Below are 22368 nucleotides of genomic sequence, written 5' to 3' on the forward strand. Positions count from 1 at the left end.
ATTACAAGTGCTTTATTTCACTATTTGTGGTACTAGAGCTTGAACCCAAGTTTTCCCTGAGCCACATGCCCAGCCCTTTTTTATTTTCTTAGTTTCATACAGGGTCATGCTAAATTCCCCAGGGTGGTCTCAAACATGTGAACCTCCTACCTCAGTCTCCCAGAGTGTTGGAATTTTAGGCAGAATGTACTTCCAACCTTATGTGTGTTTCCTCCCTGATCTGAACTAGAAAGTTCAAACTGAAGCACTTTTTTTCATCATAAAATGACCCTTACATTTATTTTCTGCATTTCCTTCAATGTCTTGAATATTTTTAGAAAAAGTAATTGTTTTATTAAAATATCATTATATTATCTGCATTATCTCCACTTAGAGATTATTAGAATTGTATAAGAACCCTACCACTTTGTATGTAACTCTGTACTGTCTGTATTGTTCTTTTGCTATTTTGTAAAATGTTGTCTGTCTGTTTATGTTTTCCTCCTTTTATTTTTAAAATAAAAAAATTAAAAAAGAAAAAGTAATTGTTTTATTAAAATATCATTATATTATCTGCATTATCTCCACTTAGAGATTCTTAGAATTGTATAAGAATTGTATAAGAGATTATTAGGATTATATTAGAATTGTATAATTGTTAGATTATTAGAAATGTATAAGGATACAAAAATGTGTACTAGCTATTTGTTGGGTACCATTAAATCTGTATTTCTCTTTTCTGCTTTTTTATTCATTCCACACATATTTACTGAAGGCCCGTGAGCTAAACCTAATGGCCCAGGCCACATCTATACCTTAAATATTTTTGAACAATCTTTTTGTTTGTGAAGTAGGGCACACCCCTAATCTCACTGCCTGCTATTTGCCACAATTTGGGAACTTTTATAGGAAAAATACGTCTACCCCTTTTGCACAGAATGCCCACACCAAAAGATAAAAGGAGGCTTACCACATAACATACAGAAACAACGCATAGGTAAATGCACCCAGATCCATAAAAATTGCTGCTCCCTTTGAGGGAAGCTCGTGCCTTCTTCCCTTATTGCCTTTTACTCATTTTCTGCTGGTTTGTTATTGCCTAAGTATTTCCCACGGGTCCTGACTACTCATGTGATTGCTCCTTCAGATACAAAGAATGTCAAAAAACAAGAGAAACTTGTTAGCAGTATCTCACTCCAGAAACTAGAATGGTAAATCTATTATTATCTGAGAGGTTGACAGATCAACCTGGATCTGCCTGAACACACACACACACACACACACACACACACACACACACACACTATATATATATATATATATAATCTGTACAGATAAGTTGTCAGTTGATGCATGAGCTTCCTTTCTCTTTATGAAGGAGTTGTTGAATATCTATTTGCCAATAAAGGCAGAACACTTCTATTTTCCACTGAACCTGGTATTAACACTGGCAATCAAGAGCAAAATGCCTGATAGGGCATAAGACTATTATCAGTTTTCCTGCTCTTTCAATTCTAGCATAACTTCCGTATTGTATGAATGTGCCTCTTGTCTCAAGTGCCTGCAAGAGAACTGAGGGCTTTGAAATTACTAAGGTATGATTCATGATGTCTGGGGTTGCTATCTTATATACTTTCATCCGCCACCTTTCCCCATTAGTTTTCAGCACTTATGCTGTTGTGATGTTATGTGTTTTTTACAGCACTACGGAGTGAATTTTGGGCCTTTGTACTACGCTATATAGCTACATCGCTAGCCCTATTCCCCTTTTAATTGTGAGACAGGGTCTTCCTAAGGCTTTAAGTTGCCCAGACTGGGCTTGCATTTGTAATGCTCCTGCCTCAGCTACCCAGAGTGCTGGGATTACAGGCCTGCACCATCTCACTCCAGCTCCTGTGATGTTACATTCTAAGGCAGGGTAACAAAGTATTTAGCAGAACAAAATAATTGTCTTTGCAGAGGGCCATACAGTGTCTTTCACAATTATACAACTCTGACTGCAATACAAAAGAAAGCCATAGACAATATGCAAATGAATAAACATAACTATGTTTTGGTAACATTTTGTTTATGGAACTACAATTTAAATTTCATATATTTTCTACAAGTAGTCCTTAAGTTTTCAACCACAAAAATGGTAAAAGCCATTCTTAATTATAGACTCACAAATCAGGCAGTAAGTCAGTTTGGGCCAATGCGCTGTTTATCAATTCCTATTTTAGAATTCTAATTTTACTTTCACAAAAGACTGTCTTCATATGTAAAATGTTTTCTTTTTTCACCTGATTAACACACTCAGAGAGAGGGATTTTGTTTCCTGAGTTCTAACGTGACACTTAACTCTAGAACTCCTCACATGAGTTTTTCATAAAGATCCAGACATTTGAATAGCCTACAATTTTCTAACCTAATCTTCTGCTACCCACCTCAATATATAACAGAATTTTGTACATTCATAGGTTTCAAGTGGGCCCTGATGGACTGTCTCAGGTTAAAAGTGAGTTGTTCCCTCAATTGATATGTAGATTGACGAGCTGGTGAACAGGTTTCCTGGGAAAGAACCACCCCTAAGGAAAGAACTAGATAGACAAGGTATTTCCAAACTAGATAGACAAAGGTATATAGGCAAAGGGATATGTCTGTACTTTTATAGTGTGAAGATTCAATACATTCAGAGTTCTAGAAAAAACCGTAGGAATTTCTCACCTTGAAAATTCATGGACATCCGTGGTAGTGGGGAGCCAGGGTAGGAAGGAAGATCTAGTACACAGAATAATACCCAAGGGAGAGGATAGGAATGGAGCACTGCAGGAGAGGACCAGAAGTGCCTAACCCTCAGCTCACTGACCTTGAGTATGGGGAAGGCATCACTTTAGAAATATCCTCTAATAACTGAAAGGAACACCTAAGCAGTTAAGCATATGTCGGAATGAAAACTTGGAGAAAGCTTACAAAATTACTACATCATATGGTCCACACAGCACCCTTAAGAGGTGACTATCTCCAACTCACGAATAAGAAAAAAGATATTTTAAAAATATTACTCTTATTATATTTCTAAATAAGACTCCAGGGGTAAGCCAAAACTGACATTGTCAGAAGTTTTTAGTAAATGCTTGTATTGCTTTTATAATGGTCACGTTCTTTTATTCAGTATGTGTTAAGTATAGAAAAATACACATAAAAAGAAAATAAGGGGATTAAAAAAGTTGTGTCATAAATTTTAAGGAAAAAAGAACATAAAGAATGTTCTTTAAAGCTGCTTTATTAACTTCACAATATATAATGAGTATCTTTCCATGCAACAGCTATGTTCTGCTAACAAAAGAGATACAATCTGGGTCAAAAATACAACATTCTATTAGAAGCTCGTAATCGGAGACTCATGCAAACCAGTGACATCAAAAGGCTTACAACAGTACATCACAAACATGTAAGTTTAGGAAGCAAGTGTTTCTTTATGAACTTCAGGGAAAGCATCAAAATTCAGGGCATAAGGCAAAAGTCACTGCGATGGTCACGGTGAGGGGGATCATTGCTAACTGCCCGCAAGCTGTGGCTCAGCTGCCTTCCCCTCAGTTTCTCCATGAGTTGTCTCACGTCCTCCCCAAGCCTTTCCACATTCTCTTCTCTCATCCTTGCCTGTGGCTCTCCAAGCCTATGCATCAGGTTCCATCTATAGTGCAGGATGGGCTGTCTAACTCGGAATTTCCCACGATTTCCTCTAGGCACACAGTATTCACCAGCTTCCAAAGGCAGGGCCAAGGGCTCCTCTTTATTAGCATGTAGCTCCTTTTCATCTTTTTCTTCGTTTTCCACGTTGAGACTTTTTATCACTAGTTCCTGTTTGGATTCCATCACTCCTAGGAGACAAGCGACAGAGGGATTGAATTCTTGGTGGACTGATCAGCACCGAGGACAGTGGCCATACACCAGACTGAAAATTCAGAGGCCTGCACGTCAAAGGGCTTTTGTCAAGGTCCCCACTCCGTGCCCTTCCTTTCCCCAAAGCCCAGCATTTTTCCTGCAGATCCATCTCCTGGCCTCTGCAGGAACCAAAATGGAGGATGAAGATGAAATGGGAAACGCGTAGGAAGAAGAGGGGGTACTTGGCTCCGGGTCTCAGACTGGGCTTTCCACACTCCCTGGCTCGCCCTAACCTGGGGCTACCCTTGTCTCCTTTCCTCTTTCCCTCTCCTCCCTCTCCCGCTCCCCATCCTTGCCCCTAGAAGAGTCGATGTGGCCCTGGGCCCCTCAGACCTACAGAAGGCCGCTGCGGGACTAGGAAGGCAGCAGCGTCCCAGCGCTTGGAGCCACTCCCCGCCCCCAAGCGCTGAGCACTCCCCGCCGCGCTCCGGATCCGGGTGTCCCAGCGTCTCCACCCCCACTTCCACTGCGCCGCTCCGCCCCCTGCAGACCACCATTTTCTGCACCCGGAAGGAGCGGGGCGGGGTGCTGGGCGGCGCGGCTTGGGAAAGAGGCGCACTGGCCCTCCCCTGGAACCTGGAAGCCCTGCCGCACACGCAGGACCGCAACCTGCACCTGCCCGCGGTGCCGCTGGCTGCATTGCTCACCCGCTGTGTCTCCTACCAGAGGCAGCCAGACTCCTGGGGGTGAGGTTCCGCAGGCCGCGTTGCTCTCCCATCCCAACCCCAGCGACCCCCTCTCGGAGTCCCTTACCCGCTCCTCTTATGCCTCCTGCAGTTCCAGTCTGCCCCAGGCCGGCGCGCTACCGGGAGTAGGTAGGGCCTCTTAGACCTAGAGGCTGTGCAACGCCCAAGTCTGGGGGTGAAGCCAGGCGCGTGAGTGTGAGTTGGCCAGTCCCGCGAGGCTTCAGTCACGCCCCCTGACTCCGCCCAGGTCCCAGCCCCGCACAGCTGTCAGGAGAGCAGCGTGGCCCTCCCACACCCCTTTACTAGTACCAGCCTAGGCCCTGTGCTGCCTTCTTAATGTTCCCCTGGGCCTTTATCTGGCTGCCAGAGAAGTGCAGTGTCTTCTCAGGGGGCCATTGGCCATTCCCATTTCTCTGCGAGAATTGCCAGTCCTGCTCCTCCACTCCTGGAATACACCTTCCTTCTGCTGTATACTCAGCTCTCCATGTCCCCTCCACTAAAATATATGGAAGGAATGTGTCAGGAAAAGTGCCTGAAAAAATGGATTATTCACATTCTTCATGCCTTTCTGCATTTCATATATATATCTTTATAAAGGAAAGGAATTTTTTAAAAAGCAAGATTAAAGTTGGAATAGAAAACCCAACCATCTGTCTCACATGCTGTCATTCTGTAAATATAGACTCTATAGACAGCTGCTTTTTAGACTTTGAAAAAGACAGGGCAGCTGATAGACAGCTCCTCTTATGAGGGGCCTGAGGGCTTTCTATGGGGTGAGTCAACAAATATATAGTGCAACAGAATTTTATCAGACTTTCAGAGTGAAAGAAATCAAACCCCTTCACATATTGTGGTCCAAATGTTAGTATGCCTGTATTTGCAGATTAAATGACCATTATTTAGAAAGTCCCAAGTAATCTGCAATAAACATATTACATGACTATGAATTGAATTTAGGAAGGTTGTGGTTACATGATAAATATACAAAGCGTAATTGTAGTTTGATATGCTAGTAATTAACAATCAGAAATTGAAGTGTAAGAAAATCACCTATAGTACCTTAAAAAAGTGAAATATTTAGAAATAAATTTTAAAAACGTAGAAAGCCTGCACACTGTAAACTGTCAAATATTGCTGAAAGAAACTAAAGACCAAAATATATGTAAACATATATGAAGTAATTTTTTCTAATATCCAGTACTGGGAATTAATCAATAAAGTCAGTGTAATCAAAATAAAATCCCAGTAGATTTTTTATATAAATTGGCAAACTTACCTCCAAGCTTACATGGGAAAGCAAAGGACCTACAAATGATAAAATATTTTTAAAAGCAGTCCCACAAATCTGGAGAACTACAACACTCTATTATGATTTCAAGCCTTAAGATGTCATAGTAAAAGTTGTATATTAGCAGAGTAAACATACACTCATATCAGTGGAACAGAATACAGCTTTGAAATATATATATATAATTTCATATACTTTTTTGTCAAAATATATATATTTTGTCATATATTTTATATATGTATACTTTTTGTCAAAAATATACAATGGTACAATGCTATAGTATTAAGTATAGTTAATATACTATAATTATTAGAATTATTAGTATGAATTGTGATATACAATTATACTGTCTCAAAAATTAAAATGTGTGTATATATATATATTACCTGTATGCCTGTGAAATATAGCTACATGTAGTAACTTAAAGTATGACAAAGATCACATACAATGAAGTGGGAAATGATATTTCTTTGAAAAAAGTATTATAAGGACAGTTGAATATGCAAGTGAGAAAAAAATGTATATATTGACTTCATCTTAAATAAATACACCCACAAACACACCCACACATGCAATGCATTACAGATCTAAATAGGAAAGGTGAAATGTAATTTTATAATTTTAATTTGCACAGTGCAGCCGATCATCTTCAGAGCTTTGCAGTAGGGAGATTTATTACTCCAAAGCACAAAGCATAAAGGAAATATTATGTCATACCTTATAATTATATAAAAACAATTGTTCATAAATAGGTACCACTAAAAGAGTAAAAAAAAACAAGCTGGAAGAAGATGTTTGGGACAGATACATCTGGTGAAATCTCATAATGGTAATATGTAAAAAATTCTTACAACAGGAGTCTGGGGGGTGGCTAGGTGGGAGAGTGCTTGCCTAGTGTCTGCAAGGCCCTGGGTTCAATGCCCAGTACCACACACAAAAAAATAATTATTACAAATGATATGAAATGAAATGAAATCCAAAATTAAATCTTAAAATATATAATAAACTGTATTAATTTGCTGAGAAATGCAAATTATAACCAAAATGCAATACCACTAAACACTCCTCAGAGTGCCTAAAATAATAAAGACAAAAATACTAAGTATTTTGCAAGGATGTGCTACAAGTAGAACTGGTACCACCATTTTGAAAAAACTGTACAGCAAAATGCCTTAAAAATAAGCATGTATAGGCTGGATGCACTTGGGAGGCTGAGGCAGGAGGATCGCTGTGAGTTCGAGGCCAGCCTGGGCTACAAAGTGAGTTCAAGACCATCCTGAACTGCATATTGAAACCCAGTCTCAAAAAAGACAAACAAACATACAAAAAAAGCAAGTGTAAATCGGGCAGGGTGGCAGAGGTCTGTAATCCCAGTACTCATGTAGGCTGAGGCAGGAGGATTGCCATGAGATTGAGGCCAGACTGGGCTACATAGTGTGACTCTTGTCTCAAAAACTACATAAATAAAAAATAAAAATAATAAGCATGTGTATACTCTATATGTGAACACATGTATACTCTAGTAATTTCACTCTAGACCTATTCATAATAAAAGAGTATGTATTAATTTACCAAACAGCATTTATATGTATGTCCATAATAGCACTCACAGAATTTTATTTTAATTGACACATAAAATATAAAAATATACATATTAGAGGGATACTACCATATGTAATGTTTCAATAAATGTATACACTGTGTAATCTTTAAATAAGGTTAAGCATGTCTGTCCTTCAGGATGTTTATCATTATGGTGAAAGTGACCAAAATCCTTCCTTCCAGCTTTTTGAAATGTACACTACGTTATTGTTATCTATAGTTACACTATCGTGCAATAGCACGCAAGAATTTATTGCTCCTATCTAACTATAACTTATTTATCCATTGAGCAACTTTTCTCCATTGCTCCCGCCTACTGTTTTGAGTCTCTTGTAAACAATCACTTCACTTTCAATTTCTAATTCCACTTGTGATAGTGACAATGGAATGCTTGTCTTTCTGTGCAGGGTTATTTGACTTAACATGATAATCTCCAGGTTCATTCATGTGGCCACAATTAACTTGACAGAATTTCATTCTTTTGTATCGCAGAACAGTATCCATTTGTACACCTACCACATGCTCTTTGGCCATTCATCAGTTGATAGACACTTAAGTCCCTTCCACTTCTTGGCTGTTGCAAGTAGTGCTGAAATAAACAGGGAGGGCAAATGTCTCACAGAAATATTGATTTCATTTTCTTTGGATATTTCATAAGGTAGTTCAGTTTTTTTAATTTTTGAGAAACCTAACCTACACGATGTTTTCCATAATGGCTGTGCTAATTTACACTCCCATCAGGAGTGGGCGAGGTTTCCTTTTCTCCATATCTTTGCCAGCATTTTATATAATTGGGTTTTCTTCCTTTTGCTGTTTTAAATTTTAAAAACTTTTAATTCATATTTGAGCTACATAATGATTACATTCATATCATCATGGGGATTTGCTACATGTACATAATACCTGTTAATTCTTTTTACATCCCCTTCTCTTTTTCACCCTCTCCTCTTCCTCCATCTCTTATGTTAATTCTTTGTTTTCATATTTCAAAATGTTTTAATACAAACTATTTGAAATGATGAATACCAAAAGGAAACATGAATGGCAGAGAAAAAAACATCAAGGAAAGTACAGCGCAAGAAAGCACAAAGCCATCTGATTACACATTAAAATAAGAAGCAAGGAAATTAGACAATCATATTTCTTATGTGATATGAAGCTCCATTTTTAAATTTTATTTTTATTAGTACATGTTTCTAGTACATGCAGTTTGCAGTCATCTTGGGAAGTGGGTGAATATACTCAATAAATCTTGATTCTTTTTTAAAATCCCTTTCCCCTTCCGTCCTGCCTCCTCTAAATCAGCTTTCCCAATTTTTGTTCTTGTTGATATTACCAATCTTATCTCATATTTATGACATAAAATGTTCACATTCATTGAGGTTATTAGGTTGCTGCGCATGACGTATCCTTATTCCACTTATTTCCTTTTCCCCTCTTGCCCTCAGTTTCCAGCACCCCTTCCAATTTGCAAGAGATCTATCCCTTCTCCTTCCATCATCTTTTATCATGCTCTTTTATTTGTCTTACTCAACTGAGAGATACTAAATGACATTTAAGCTTGTGTGTCTGATTCATGTCACTCAATAGTATATGTGCCAGGTGGATCTATTATCTTACAAATGTCTCAAATTTGTCCTTCTTTTTTCTTTTTTTATTAAGTTTATTAGTACAATTTAGATGTGCATAATGATCTCATTCATCACAGAGAATATGTACCTATACATGCTATATCTTGGTTCTTTTCCCCCCAATCCCCTCCTTTCCCTTCAATCCTTCTTCCCCTCCTTATTTACAAAGCTTTGTTTCCATTTTACCCCTTTTATTATTTTTTCTTTTCCCCTCCCTTCCTTTTCCCCTTACCCCTTTCTAATTCCCCTGTCTTTTGAACAATTTCTTCCTATTTTGCAATAACTTAAACACCTTTCTCCTTATTTACCCTTTTGGTTTCTCATACCGAAGAAACAGTGTGATATTTACACATGTGTGTAACTTATTTCACTTAACAGTATGGTCTCAGGGTGCATCCATTGACCTAGGAATGCCTCAAGTTTATCCTTTTTATGGCTGAGTAGTACTCCATTGTATAAAAGAACCATGTCTTTTTTATCCATTCCTCAGTTGATGGGCATTTGGGTTGTTCTCAAGATTTAACTGTTACAAACTGTGCTGTAAACATGGGTGTATATATATCACTGTGGTATGATGTTTTTAATCTTTCTGGGAAGATAACCAGCAGGGGAATTGCTGGATCAAATGGGACTTCTAATTTTTTGAAGAATCACCACACTGATTGCACAAGTCTGCACACCCACCAACAGTGGAGAAGCATTCCTTTTTCCCCACAGCTTCACCAGCCTTTGATATTAGTTGACTTCTCAATAATTGCCATTCTTTCTGGAGTGAGATGGAATCTGTGTTGTTTTAATTTGCATCTCTCAAATGACTGGTGATGTTGAACATTTTTTTCATATATTTATTTGCCATTTCTATTTCTTCCTTTGAGAAGTGCATCTTCATCTCAGAGGCCCATTATTGGATTGGCTCTTTAAATTTGGGGGGGATAATATTTCTCAATTCTTTATATGTTCTAGATATTAGTAGATATTAGTGTAAGTGGTTCTTGACCTTTGTGTCTATCCCAAGGACCTACCTGCCCAATTTATTAAAATGAGAGGTTGCTATCTATTTGGATATGCACTCTGTCTTTTTGTACTGGATTATTGTGATGGTTATTACCCCAGGAAATCACAGTGATGTCATAATGAAGAAAAACTGATTATAACATGTGTGACCTCCTCGCTAAAATAGTACAATTAGCAATGACAGTAACATCCAGCACAGCCTAGCAACAGACCAACTATGATAGCTACTACTTTGGTACATTTCACCATAGGAGCAAGCTCTACAGTTACATAACAAAATCCAACATATACCAGGAACTTGTATGCAATGAGTTTCCCCTTAGCAGACTGATTTTATGTAGTGGCTGTGTGCGGCCCCTGTGGCAACAGTGTCCTGTCATTGGTGAGCCACCTCTGCCAGTGCTGTTGGGCTGTTCTGGGCTGGGGTGGCTCCCGCTGGTGAGCATGGTACTGATGGCTTGTCCTTTATTGCCAAGTATTTTCCACTAGGTAAAGATGCCACATTTCCTTTATCTAATTGTCTGTTAATGGATATATGAGCTGCTTCCAGGATTTAGCTATTATGAATCCTGCTGCTACAAATATTAGTACGCACATATCACTGTATTATGATGTCTTTAGCTCTTTGGGGGAATAGCTGGGTCAAATGGAATTTTTAATTTTAATTCTTTGAGTAATCTCCATAGTGATTTCCATAACAGTTGTACTATTTTATATTCCCATCAACAATGTAGCAAGGTTTCTTTTTTACCACAGCCACACTAGTATTCTTTATTTTTTATTACTTTATGATTGCCATTCTTTTTGGTGTAAAATGGAATATTAGTATTGTTTAAATTTGCATTTCTCCAAAGACCAGAGATGTTGAACATTTTTTTCATATGTCTGTGGGTCATTTGTACTTCTTCCTCTGAGAAGTGTCTATTCATTTCACTTTTGAATTTCCTGATTGGGTCTTATAGTTTAGGTGGTCTAGTTTTTTTGTTGTTGTTTTAGTTCTTTATATATTCTAGGTATTAGTCCTCTGAGAAATAGCTGGCAAAGTTTTTACTATTCTATAGGTTGTCTCTTCACTCTAATAATTGATTCCTTTGCTTTGCAGAAGCTTCTTAATTTGATATAATCACATCATTTTGATCCTTGATGGTATTTCTTATGCAATTATATTTCTGTTTAGGAAATCATTTCCTAAACCTATTGCTTCAAGTGTCTTTGAATAGTTCACCTATTTTTAGCAGGTTCAATGATTCTGTTTTAATGTTTATATGTTCAATAGATTTGGATTTTAGTTTAGTACATGGTGAGAGGGCTGGATCCAGTTTTAATCTGCTGAAAACAGACATGCTGTGGGGTGACTCTGGCCAAAGGACTGATTGAAGTGCATGTGTAAAGATGAAGGGACCTGGGAATGACAGATCCCAGGCTTCCAGAATGAATGGTTAGATTTTAGAGTAGAATCTGGAGGGTAAGAGTCAGCAGAATTAAAAGCAGTTCTCAGAGATGTTTGCTTTTGTCACTGTCTCTTCTCTCTCCCAATAAGATTGCTTAAACTAAGTCAATATGTGCCACATAAAAAAAGTATCCCATACGGCCCTGTCCCTTGACCAAAACTCTTATTTATGTTGCAAATGCTTTTCTTCTATGTATTTGTTCTCATGCTCTTGAGTTACAAGTAAATAACTGCAGAGTTCTCAGCTACCTGCTGTTTCCCTGAAACTGTCTTATGCTGAAGTAGCAGTCCTTCTGGGTTCTCTTTATTGACTGAACTTAAAGTCCCATCTCTGAGTGAACCTTTTCATCTTTTCTGCAGCCATAGTCACACAGTGCAACAATATCCAGTTTTCCTAGCACTGTTTAATGAATAAACTGGCTTTCCTGCAATGTATGCTTTTGGCCCCTTTGTCAACAATCAAATACCTAAATATGTCTGGAGATGTTTCTGTATCCTCTATTGTATTTCACTGATCTGCATGTCTGTTTTTTTCCCAGTACATTGCATTTTTTGTCCCTGTTGCTTTATAGTATAGCTTGAAGTCAGCTAATGTGATGCCTCCTGCTTTGCTTTTTTTTTCCCAAGAATGATTTAGGTAAAGCAAACTTTAGACTGAAAAAGCAATAAAAAGAAACAAGAGGGGCTGGGGATTTAGCTCAGCGGCAAAAGCGCCTGCCTGGCAAGTGCAAGGTCGTGAGTTCGGTTCCCGGTACCAGAGAAAAACCAAAAAAAAATAAAAAAATAAAAAAATAAAAAGAAACAAGAAATGTCATTATAAAATAATAATGGGTTCATTTCAGAAAAAGGAAGTAACAGTTCTGAATTGTACATATATATACAGGCACACAGTATCTGAGAACCCAAATACATAAAGCAAATATTAATAAACCCAAATGAATAGAATGATTTTAATACAGTAATAGAGGCTGTAATATCCCATTTTCAGACACTGACAGATCATCTAGACAGACTATCAAGGAAACATTGAGTTAAATTGTACCCTAGACCAAAATAAGTTAACTTCAATATACTTTTTATAATTTCATGCCTGTTCTTGTTATTAATTTTTAATATTTTTTGCATAATGGTCAGAAATGATACTGGGTATGATTTCAAGTTTTTTAAAAAGATCTGAGACCAAAAAAAAAAAAAAAAAAAGATCTGAGACCTGTTTTATGGTCTAACATGTGATCTACCTTGAAGAATGTTCAGTGTGCTCATGAGAAAAAATTGTAATCAGAAGTTGGAATGGAATGCCCTAAACTCTCTGTTAGATCCATTTTCTTTATCTGATGTAAGTTTAACTACTCCTGCTTTCTTTTGTGTTCCATTTGCATGCAATATCTTATTGCATCTCTTTATTCTCAGTGTATTTAAACTCAGTACATGAAGTGAGTTTCATATTGGGTCTTGAGATTTTTTCTTCATTTGGTCACTATTTCCATTAACTGGATAATTTAATACATTTTCATTCAAAACCCTGATTCATAGATAATGTCTCACTACATTTTCTAATTTGTTTTTTAGTTTTGTTACAGTTCTTTATTTTTCACTAGACCTCTCTATAGTTTTCTTTTGTGGTTAAGTGATTTAACCTAATTGTGTGTTTTGATCTCTTGCTCATTATTTTTTGTATGTCAATTATAAATTTTTGCTTTGTGATTATCATGAGGCTTACAAAAGCATCTTTTGACTATAGCAAGTTAATTTGAAATGGTAATTTATCATGATATTAAAGAGAAGTAACAAACCAAAAAGAATGCGAGTGGTACTAAGAGAAATTAACACTTGCATGCCATTTCTCCCCACATTTTGAATTTTTGATGTTGCATTCCACATCTTCTTGCAATACTTATCTTTTAAGATATTAATATAGTTATTATTAAATTTTAGACTCAATCTCAAAAAGCATTTAACGTTTATTTTTTAATTTATTTTTAAAATTTTATTAGTACGTTTGCAGTACATAAAGTTCATGTTCCTCGTGTGTAGAGTCCATGCATGTATATAACACATCTTAATGCTTTTTCACTCCCTTTCCCTTCCCCCATTCCTTCTTCTTGATTTCCTTCCCCTTTGAGAAAGACTGACCTCCCTACTTCCTGTCATTACGAGCTTTTCTGTTTTTATTTTGCTTTTTATTTATAATTTGCAATAGGTAAGCTTGCATGTCTGATTTATTCACAATTCATAATAGTGAACCTATATGTTCATCAACAGATGAACTGATTTAAAAATGTGCCATTTACACAAAATGAAGTACTACTCTGCCATAAAGAAAGAAAATCTTCAGTCATTTGTAAGAAGATGGATGTACCTTGAGACCATATTGTTAAGGTTTTGTTACTTTTAATTGCTTTTAGTATTCATACTAGAGATATGAATGATTTGTGAACCATGCATATAGCATTACAACATTCTAAATTTGTTTGTATAATTATTCTCATCAGTGAGTTTTACACCTTCCTGTTTTCTCTTTACTCATTCACATCTCTTTATTTCAGTTTGAAAGATAACCTTTCTCATTTCTTGGAGGACAAGTCTGGTGGGGATGTATTCTCTTAGTTTTTCTTTGTATGGCAATTGCTTTATCTCTTTTTCATTTCTAAAGGATAGCTTTCTTGGGTACAATATTTTTGTTGACATTTTTTTCCCTTAAGTTCTATGAAATTCTCATGGCAGTTCTATGTCTGTAAGGCTTCCACTGAGAAGTCAGTCAGGTGAAGTTGAACACTTTTGTGGGGTTTTTTCTCTTGCTGTCTTAAGAATATTTGTCGTATATCATTGTGAAATTGAGTATAAGATGTCCTGTGTAGATATGCTTGTATTAAATCTGACTGGTGGCCATTGACTTTTCTGGCCCTGGATGTTTGTTTTATTCTTTAGGTTTGGGAATTTTTCTCTTATTATTTCTTTAAGGTTTCTGCCCCCTTTTGCATCCCAGGTCCCTTCTGTGCCCCAATAATCCAAATATTTCCTCTTTTAGTCCTTTCCTAAAATTCCCATAAGCTGTCTTCATTCCTCTAAATTCCTTTTTCCTCCCCAAATATGTATTTTCAAATAATCTTTTAGCTCCCTATTTTTTTCTTCTGTTTGATGTATCCTAATATTGATGCCTTCCACTTTGTATATTAATTTCACTGAATGTATTTTTCAGCTTAAGGATTTCTGTTTGTTTTTAATTGCTTCCATATCTTTGTTAGTTTTCTCTGTTAGAGTAATGCAACCTTTCTCTGTGTTTTCTGCTAGTTAGTTGAGTTTCCCTTTTTAAAAAAAGCTGTTTTAAATTATCTGAGCATTTGCTACCTAGCCATTACTGGGCACATTATTTTGAGTACTAGGTGAGATCATGGTTCCCTGAAGGTTTTAGTGGTTGTTAACATGCAATGTCATCTGGGAATTGAAGGCTTAGGCATTTGTTCCAGTCTTGTGAATCTGGTTTTCTTTGTGCCTGGCCTTTTATAATTCTTGGAAAGCTGCTTATTTTATCTGAGTCTGTATTCATTTTCAGTATTTCAGCACCTGACAGCATCCACGTCCGAGTTTGCTGGGAGTCTACTGTTGGTATGTTTTCACTGTTTCTGTAGTAGAGGAAAAACAAAGCCTAGGTCTGTCCTCAATACTCGTCATGCATTGTTCAGACAGCAACAGAAGAGCACAAGCCTGTCCCTAGGTTCAGAGTAGGCCCAGATGCCTCATCCCTAGTTACTGGCCTGTTTTCAGGCTCTGTGGGATTCTGCCTGGCTCTGAGCAGAATCACCAAGGATGGAACAACCTCAGGCTCATATCATGCCTGCGGTAACCATTGCTGTCCAGCAATTTTGCATACTGAGCCCACATCCTCCCCCACAAACAAGCACAACAGCAGAGTCAGACAAAAGCCCACACTGCTATGGACTGAGGTGAATTTGCAGCCTAAGGCCACTACTATCAGTCACAGGTGATACCAGCTGGAATAGGAATCCAGTAGATTAGGTGCCTTCATCAGCACTGGAGCTGTTACAGATTCATTTTCAAGTAGATTTTAGAATGAAGACCACTAGAACCTGCCCAGTATTAGGTTTCACCTGCCCAGATCTGAGTTCCAACCAGTGAATGGGATCTTATACCACCTGATACTGCCCAAGCTGGAAGAAGTGTTTCTGAAGGCAGTCCCTTGGGTACCTAGGCTGCTGATAAACTGTGTCACAACTGAGTCTTTCAGCCTCAAGTGCATAGTCTCAGGAGTGCACTGAGGCCCATGCCACAGCTGGTAGTGATGAAGACAGAAACATGAGCCCATCCTACTGGGATGCAGGTCTCTGTGTGTGCTGTAGCAGCTCTAGATATCCTTCTAGAGCATAGGCCTAGTGCTATCTTGGCTGCTCAAGGCTAGGTGGTAGGTGGTAGAGACAGTGCCTTGGCCACCATGACTGATGCTAAATTGAGTTACACCTGAGCCTCACAGCTGCAGGGAACTTCGCAGTCTTGGGAGGCACATACATGTGCCCCAGACCTAGTCCAACGCTGGAAAATATACCAAAACTTGAGCCTCTCCCATCAGCTTGCCGGTATCCACTTGATTTTTGGGTCAGTCTAGAGGCTCTGTCTCTGAGCTCTGGCACGAATACAGCATCTTCAGTTTTTGCTTGGTGCTCAGTCTCATCACAGTGGGTCTTGCACTGAGCTCCAAGGCAAAACACTGTGCTTTCATGTCCTGCCCCAGTGGGGGTGGAATCTTGCTACCTGTATGCCTCCCATGGTTGGAGGAAGGTTGAAAGACAACACCACCCAAGCCTAACATGGTTCCAGCAGCTCAGTTCATAAGTATTAACTTGGTGGCAGGGTTTGTGAGGCTTTGGCCAGAATTGGGTTTCACTGGCAGGTCTGGTACTAGGTTTTCAGTCTAAGGGGTGCACTTCATTCTGTCTCACTCTCTCAAGGAGGAGATGCTTTTGTTCAAACTCAACTACTTGTAATTAGGCTGGGTGATGCAGGCAACTCTTTCTTTCCTTCTTTCTTTCTTTAAGAGGTTTTTCCATGTTATTATACTAAAAGTAGGCATTGAGGTCTTGCTGATTTCCTTGCTCTTATGAAGATACTTTGGTGTTCAAATCACTGTCCAGCTTGGTGTGCCTATGGGGAGAAGCACCAGGGACACTTACTCAGCCACCCTTTTCCCAAAACTCTCATAATAACACCCTTTAATTTGCCAAAAATTACTAAGGCTCAGGTTCTATTCATCAAGTAAATTATAGATTTAAACAGTGAAACATTATTTGGCAATGAACATGTATAAATCAGAAATACATGAAATGCAGACGGATCTCACAAAGATAATGTTTAGGTAAAGAAGCCAGAGGGGAAATTATTTGATGTATAATTCCATTTCCATGAGTTTAAACAGAAGCAAAACAAATATGTGATATTACAATTTAGCATAGAGGTAGGCTTGAGTAATTATTGTAATGTATACTCTACGGTTTGGGTAATTTTGTTTGTCACTGTTTTGTTTTGTGTTAAGTACTAGTTAAACTTTTTCTTTTTAAAACTTCATTGAGCTGTGTACTTATGATCTGGGCACGTTTCCATATGCGCTTTATTTAAAAGTTCACTAATTGTGAAACAAACTGATGTTATTCTTTTATAGCACATTATAAAAGCTAAAAATCCCTCACAATATTGCAGGCGTGTAATTTGGTATATTCTTCATGCAGTGCACGAGTAATTTTTAAGCTCTTAGAAATGTTCATACCATTTGATATAGTTATTTTATATTTTACCTTCTATTTTATAGAAAAAATCGAAATCTGTGGAATGATTTACACATAGAGATATTCATTGTAGTAAGACAAGTAGAGGAGTAAAATAATGGGCAAAAAGAATCCTAAATAAATTATTAGTTATAATATAGTAGTTCTATAAAACAATAGAAAATGTACTGTGAAGGAGTATTTAATAACAACTTTTCATGATTTGTACCTTGAGTAATAGAAATTACATTTGAAACAGCATATGTGGGAACCAGCACTAAAAATATATATATGAAGTGCTTTGCATCTAAGCTGTAGATGTAACCATCCTGACAGGTCAGCTGAGGACTCTGCAGACAGAGTGTGCCATGGCCTGGAGGGAGGCCGTAGCATTGCAGCCTGGATGCAAAGGGTGGCCATCCTGACAGGTCAGCTGAGGACTCTACAGATGGAGTGTGGCATGACTTGGAAGGAGGACATAACCTTGTAACCCAGGATGTATGTAAATTATCTATGCTGTTTCCCAAGCTGTGCTCAATGCTATCAGCTCAGCTGTTCCCAGTGCTATCAGCTCAAGTGGAACATGTACTTTCCTTGAACTGTCTTTTGAACTCCTTTCCTACAGAATGCCTTTTGTTCTCAGTATAAAACGCTTTTTCTCTCATCATGTACTTAAGACAGTGTGCTCCTTTAATAAAAGGGTTGTCAAAACCCTCTCCTCCTGTCACGAGTCTTCTTTCTTTCTTTCATCACGTGACATGAGTCACCAGAGAACAATACCATCATCCCCAATATTGATTGGGGAGCCCCATTATTAATTGGAGAACTACATTATGCTCAGTGAGATTCTAAGATACACACACACACACACCACACAATGAATGTAATAGATAAAACACATCAAAACCTAACTTCTGAATATAAATACGTCATTAATTTTTGGGTTTTTTGTGGTGATGTGGATTAAACACAGGACCTGGCACATGACAAGCAAGCACTCTACCATTTAAGTCACATCCACAGCCTGATGTAATTAGAAATTTGAACAAATTATCTCTATACATAAAATACTAGAAATAAAAATATCAGCAAATACAAACTAACATTTTCACTCCATTCATCCAAGTCAGATCAAATGACATGGATAAATGACACTTTTATTACTTCCTTTTATATCTCAGATAAAAAATAAGTCATCATAACATAAAGACAACAAAAATACTATGATTCAAATAAGAGAGAATTTAATCTCCCAAAAACATTAGTCCAGAAATAGATTTTGTCTCCTACACAAGGTATGATATCTTCTACTTTGTTGCTCTTACTCAACTGAGACTATTCTTACAGTTTATCTAAGATTTAGAACACAGGAATGAGGAAATAGAAGGAAAATGATTTCTTTGTAAATGATAGAGAAAAAACACTATCCGTATTTACTTATACTCCAATTCAACTAATTTGGGCATGTAGACATACTTGGCTGCAAGGAAGACTAGAGAATGTTAGCATCTAGCTGACAGAGAGAGTTCTAAAACACTGTGGAAGGAAATTCTGTTACTTAGGGGAAGATTAGGAAAACTGTCACTTGGAAAAATTAGCAGTTTTGGTTAAAATGAGTGATGCCATAAAGTTACAATCAGTGGCTATATTTTGACAAAGTTGATTATCTGGAATGCATCCATATATAATTCAGTAGAGTGTAAAACACAATGTTTTCTGTATTTATGTCTAAGAAAAATCAGCTAGCAGAATATCATTGTGCCATAAAGTGAATTTGATCTAACATATTCAACTATAACTCTTTCATAGTTAAATTTTTATGTCACCGAGTATTTCCTTAGAGTGCATTCCTAGAAATGGATTTTTAGGCTCAAGGAAGATGCATACTGTTAAGGTATTTGCCTAAATTCTGTACAGCAATGTTCACAATTTCACATTCCATGACTTGGAAATAACTTTTTAAAGTTTTTAGGAGAATACAGAGCCAAATTATTGACTTTATGTCTTGAAGTGCTTGCACTGAACTAGTTGCAGACAATAGACATCATTAATGGGTACCTCTAAAGAAGGAGTCAGTGGGCGTTTACTCATAAATTAGCCAGGGTAATTAATTGTAAGATCACAGCTTTGCATTCCTTAGACAGGTCTATGCTCTCTTCCCATCCTGTCTGATCCTCTGAGACAAAAATTAAGGTGTTTTTACTCCCTAAGCTTTTGGCTATTTGGGGCCAGTTTTGCATTGCCTTCTCCTAGAACCTATTGATAGAGATAATCCACCGTTCTTTTTAGCTATTTCTCCAAACAGTCTTATCGGAAAGAGTACATGGCCCCACCCAGAGAAAGTATATTTCTTCACAATGTAGAGCTGTCTATTGAGTGGGTAGCACTTGATACTGGGTGAGTCCCCAAAATAACTATTTAGTCCTTGTGTAATAAAGAGAATGAGGTTGAATGGAGAAGCTGGATGAGAGCACAGGGCCATGTTGTAGCAGTCCTCATTCCAAAACTTAGATTGGTTCCCAGGCTCAGTAATAATCAAAAATGGGACTTTTAACGTCATGTTTATAACTGGCTGAAGTGGAGTGAGAGAAAATGACAGGAATAATGCCAGATAATAAGTTGTCCAAACAGTTCTTATGTAAATTCATAAAGGCCTATATCAGGAGAGTAACAAGTTCAATTATGAGACAGACAGTTGCTTATAGAAGGAATAAGAATTAGGCAAACTTCTGACATTTCAAAACAGGGTGACAAGAAAAATTAATAGGGTAGAATGGGTTAATTAATTTTAAAGTAACAGGATCTCACTCAAACACGACTGTCGAATATCAACAGAAATGTAAAAGCTAAAGTTGGCCCATGTAGATTTGTAGTAACCACATCCTATCATCTGTAAAAAGGCAAACTCTTTGCTGTAATCAATATTTATGGGACTCATTTTAATATTTGTGTATATGTCTTAATGTAAATACACACATACATATATATGTTAAGTATTTGGTATTTATAAAAATGGAATTGTCCACATTGTGCACCATGCCTTCTATTTCTTGAATCTAGCACTGACTTCATTTTAGATGGAATATGCTAAATATCCATTGTGGATAGACGGCAATGTTTCGCGGTGACCAATGAGGGGACTCAACTATCACTTCACTCCAGAGAGGCAGTGGACATCTGCAGTAATAATGAGATTGGGCAGAGAAGAGGATGAGTGTGACATGAAAACACTAAAATCTTACAATTAGGTGAAACTCACCAATGTCTGGCTTGTGAAAGACCTATCTTAAGGCTGGAGATGTTTCAGTGGAGTGGACTAACAGCCGAAAACCTAGCCATCAACAAATGAAATCAGCCAGGCAGAGGGAAACACCAAAAAGGAAAAAGAGCAGAAAGCAGGAAAAAATGGCATGTAAATATTGTGGCAGGAAAATAATTTGGCCATATGGAATTTTGATGTAGGAAGGGGTCTGAGTCTGAGGTTACCACTGTAGGGACCAGGAGAAGACTAGGTCTCCCTGAATTCTAATCCCAGCACAGGCGCTATGTACTCAACTGCTCCTGCTCTGCTCCGAGACAGACACTGGTCACACCTCCACTAGCACAGTCTGGTGATTTACAGAGCACTGGCCCGTGGTCTGGACCTGCCCATCACCTATACATGTGAGAGATTTGGTTTACAGCCTGAGATTTTTCAGTATCTTCACTCTCACTACGGAAGAGATTGAATTGGTGGAGCCGTAGGCTAGTCCTACCATTGGTGGACTAGAGTATTCATTTACAAACACAGAAGGTTGGAAGTATGCCTCTAGACTGACCTAAATAGATATGCATATTTGGACAGAGGTGAAAAAGTAAAGCACTGAGTTTTAAAAGAGGTTTTCATATCCCCAATTTTATCGGGCAACATCCAACAATAGAAGGCCAACGGAAAGACATTGTCCCCAGTATAAATCTCATCACAAGGAACAATATCATATCTGGGTTTTGTTTTTGTTTCTTTGTAATTGTGTGGGGTTGGGGGATGCAGGTATGTATGTAAGTGTGTACAAGTGTTACTTATTGCTTTCATTTCTAAAGTATCTTGTTTTGTCATATTCTCCCTCACAAAGTGTTGTTTCAGAAGGTTCCCTAATTTTTTGTTTCTAATAGTTTGTACATTAGATTCATTCTCACTAGATGTTTTCTACATTCCATCTATATTCCCTTCTCTTCTCTTTTTTTCCTTCCCCTCAAATACCCCACAAATATCTATTACCTCCCTGGGTTTAGTTACTGGATGTAAATATTATTATTAATATCTATTTTTTCTCTTTCCTAGCCTATTCTTACCCTTCTGTTCTCTTTCTGGGTTAGTAAATATTACAGAACACTTTAAACAAGTTTTAATTATATGTTGATCAGTGGTTGATTCTTTAGATTTTGATATTCCTGCTAGTTATCTTCTCCTCAAAAAGAAGCGCTTAGAGTTAAACGTAGTACTTTGAGCATGTTGAGTGAACACTTTCACATACAGGCATATCCACAGTCTAGGCAACATCACAAAGATAAAGCCACAAATTATTTCCACATACTACTAATAGAGGCATCCATCCCAACTAACTTGCAAACCTCACCACAAAAATATATAAATCATGAAAAAAGGCAACAAAAAGCTTCCAGTGAATCATAACTGCCCTAAAACAGATCCCACAGACATATAAGTAGATAAAGTTTCAGATAATTTTAAACACTAATAGTTAAAATGATCAATTAAGTAAAATAAGATACAAATAGAAAAACAGCTGAGTGAAAGCTGGGCATGGTGGTGAATACCTGTCATCTGAGCACTGAGAGACTAAGGAAGGAGGATCTCAAGTTCAAGCCCAGCTTGAGGAATTTATCAACTTAGTGAGACCCTGTCTCAAAATAAAATGTAAAAAGTGCTGGTAATGTAGCTCAGTGTGAACGTGCCAGATTCAATCACCAACACCAGGAAAAAAAAGAAAATACATGAAAAATCATTTTAGTAAAGAGA

General features: G+C 37.6%; 1 protein-coding gene across 5 annotated transcripts in view; it reads right to left on the bottom strand.

Annotated features, from left to right (window-relative positions):
* Window positions 1-3231: 3231 nt before the first annotated feature.
* Bex2 (brain expressed X-linked 2) overlaps window positions 3232-22368 on the bottom strand; it is a 66358-nt gene continuing 47221 nt past the window's right edge. For 2 of the 5 annotated variants that reach the window (XM_005411981.2, XM_005411982.2), the window contains 3 exons: window positions 7999-8071; window positions 5869-5897; window positions 3232-3842 (listed from right to left, as the gene is read on the bottom strand). In XM_005411981.2, the coding sequence (XP_005412038.1) occupies window positions 3466-3842; window positions 5869-5897; window positions 7999-8071 (479 nt within the window). In that variant the 3' untranslated portion in view covers window positions 3232-3465. Of the gene's footprint in view, window positions 3843-4243; window positions 4349-4659; window positions 4827-5868; window positions 5898-7998; window positions 8072-22368 lie in introns of those variants that run through there. The other 3 variants (XM_005411984.2, XM_005411985.2, XM_013508531.1) reach the window with 3 other exon arrangements.

The sequence above is a fragment of the Chinchilla lanigera genome, unplaced genomic scaffold, assembly GCF_000276665.1.
Source record: "Chinchilla lanigera isolate Chin_1 unplaced genomic scaffold, ChiLan1.0 scaffold00147, whole genome shotgun sequence".
Lineage (NCBI taxonomy): Eukaryota > Metazoa > Chordata > Mammalia > Rodentia > Chinchillidae > Chinchilla > Chinchilla lanigera.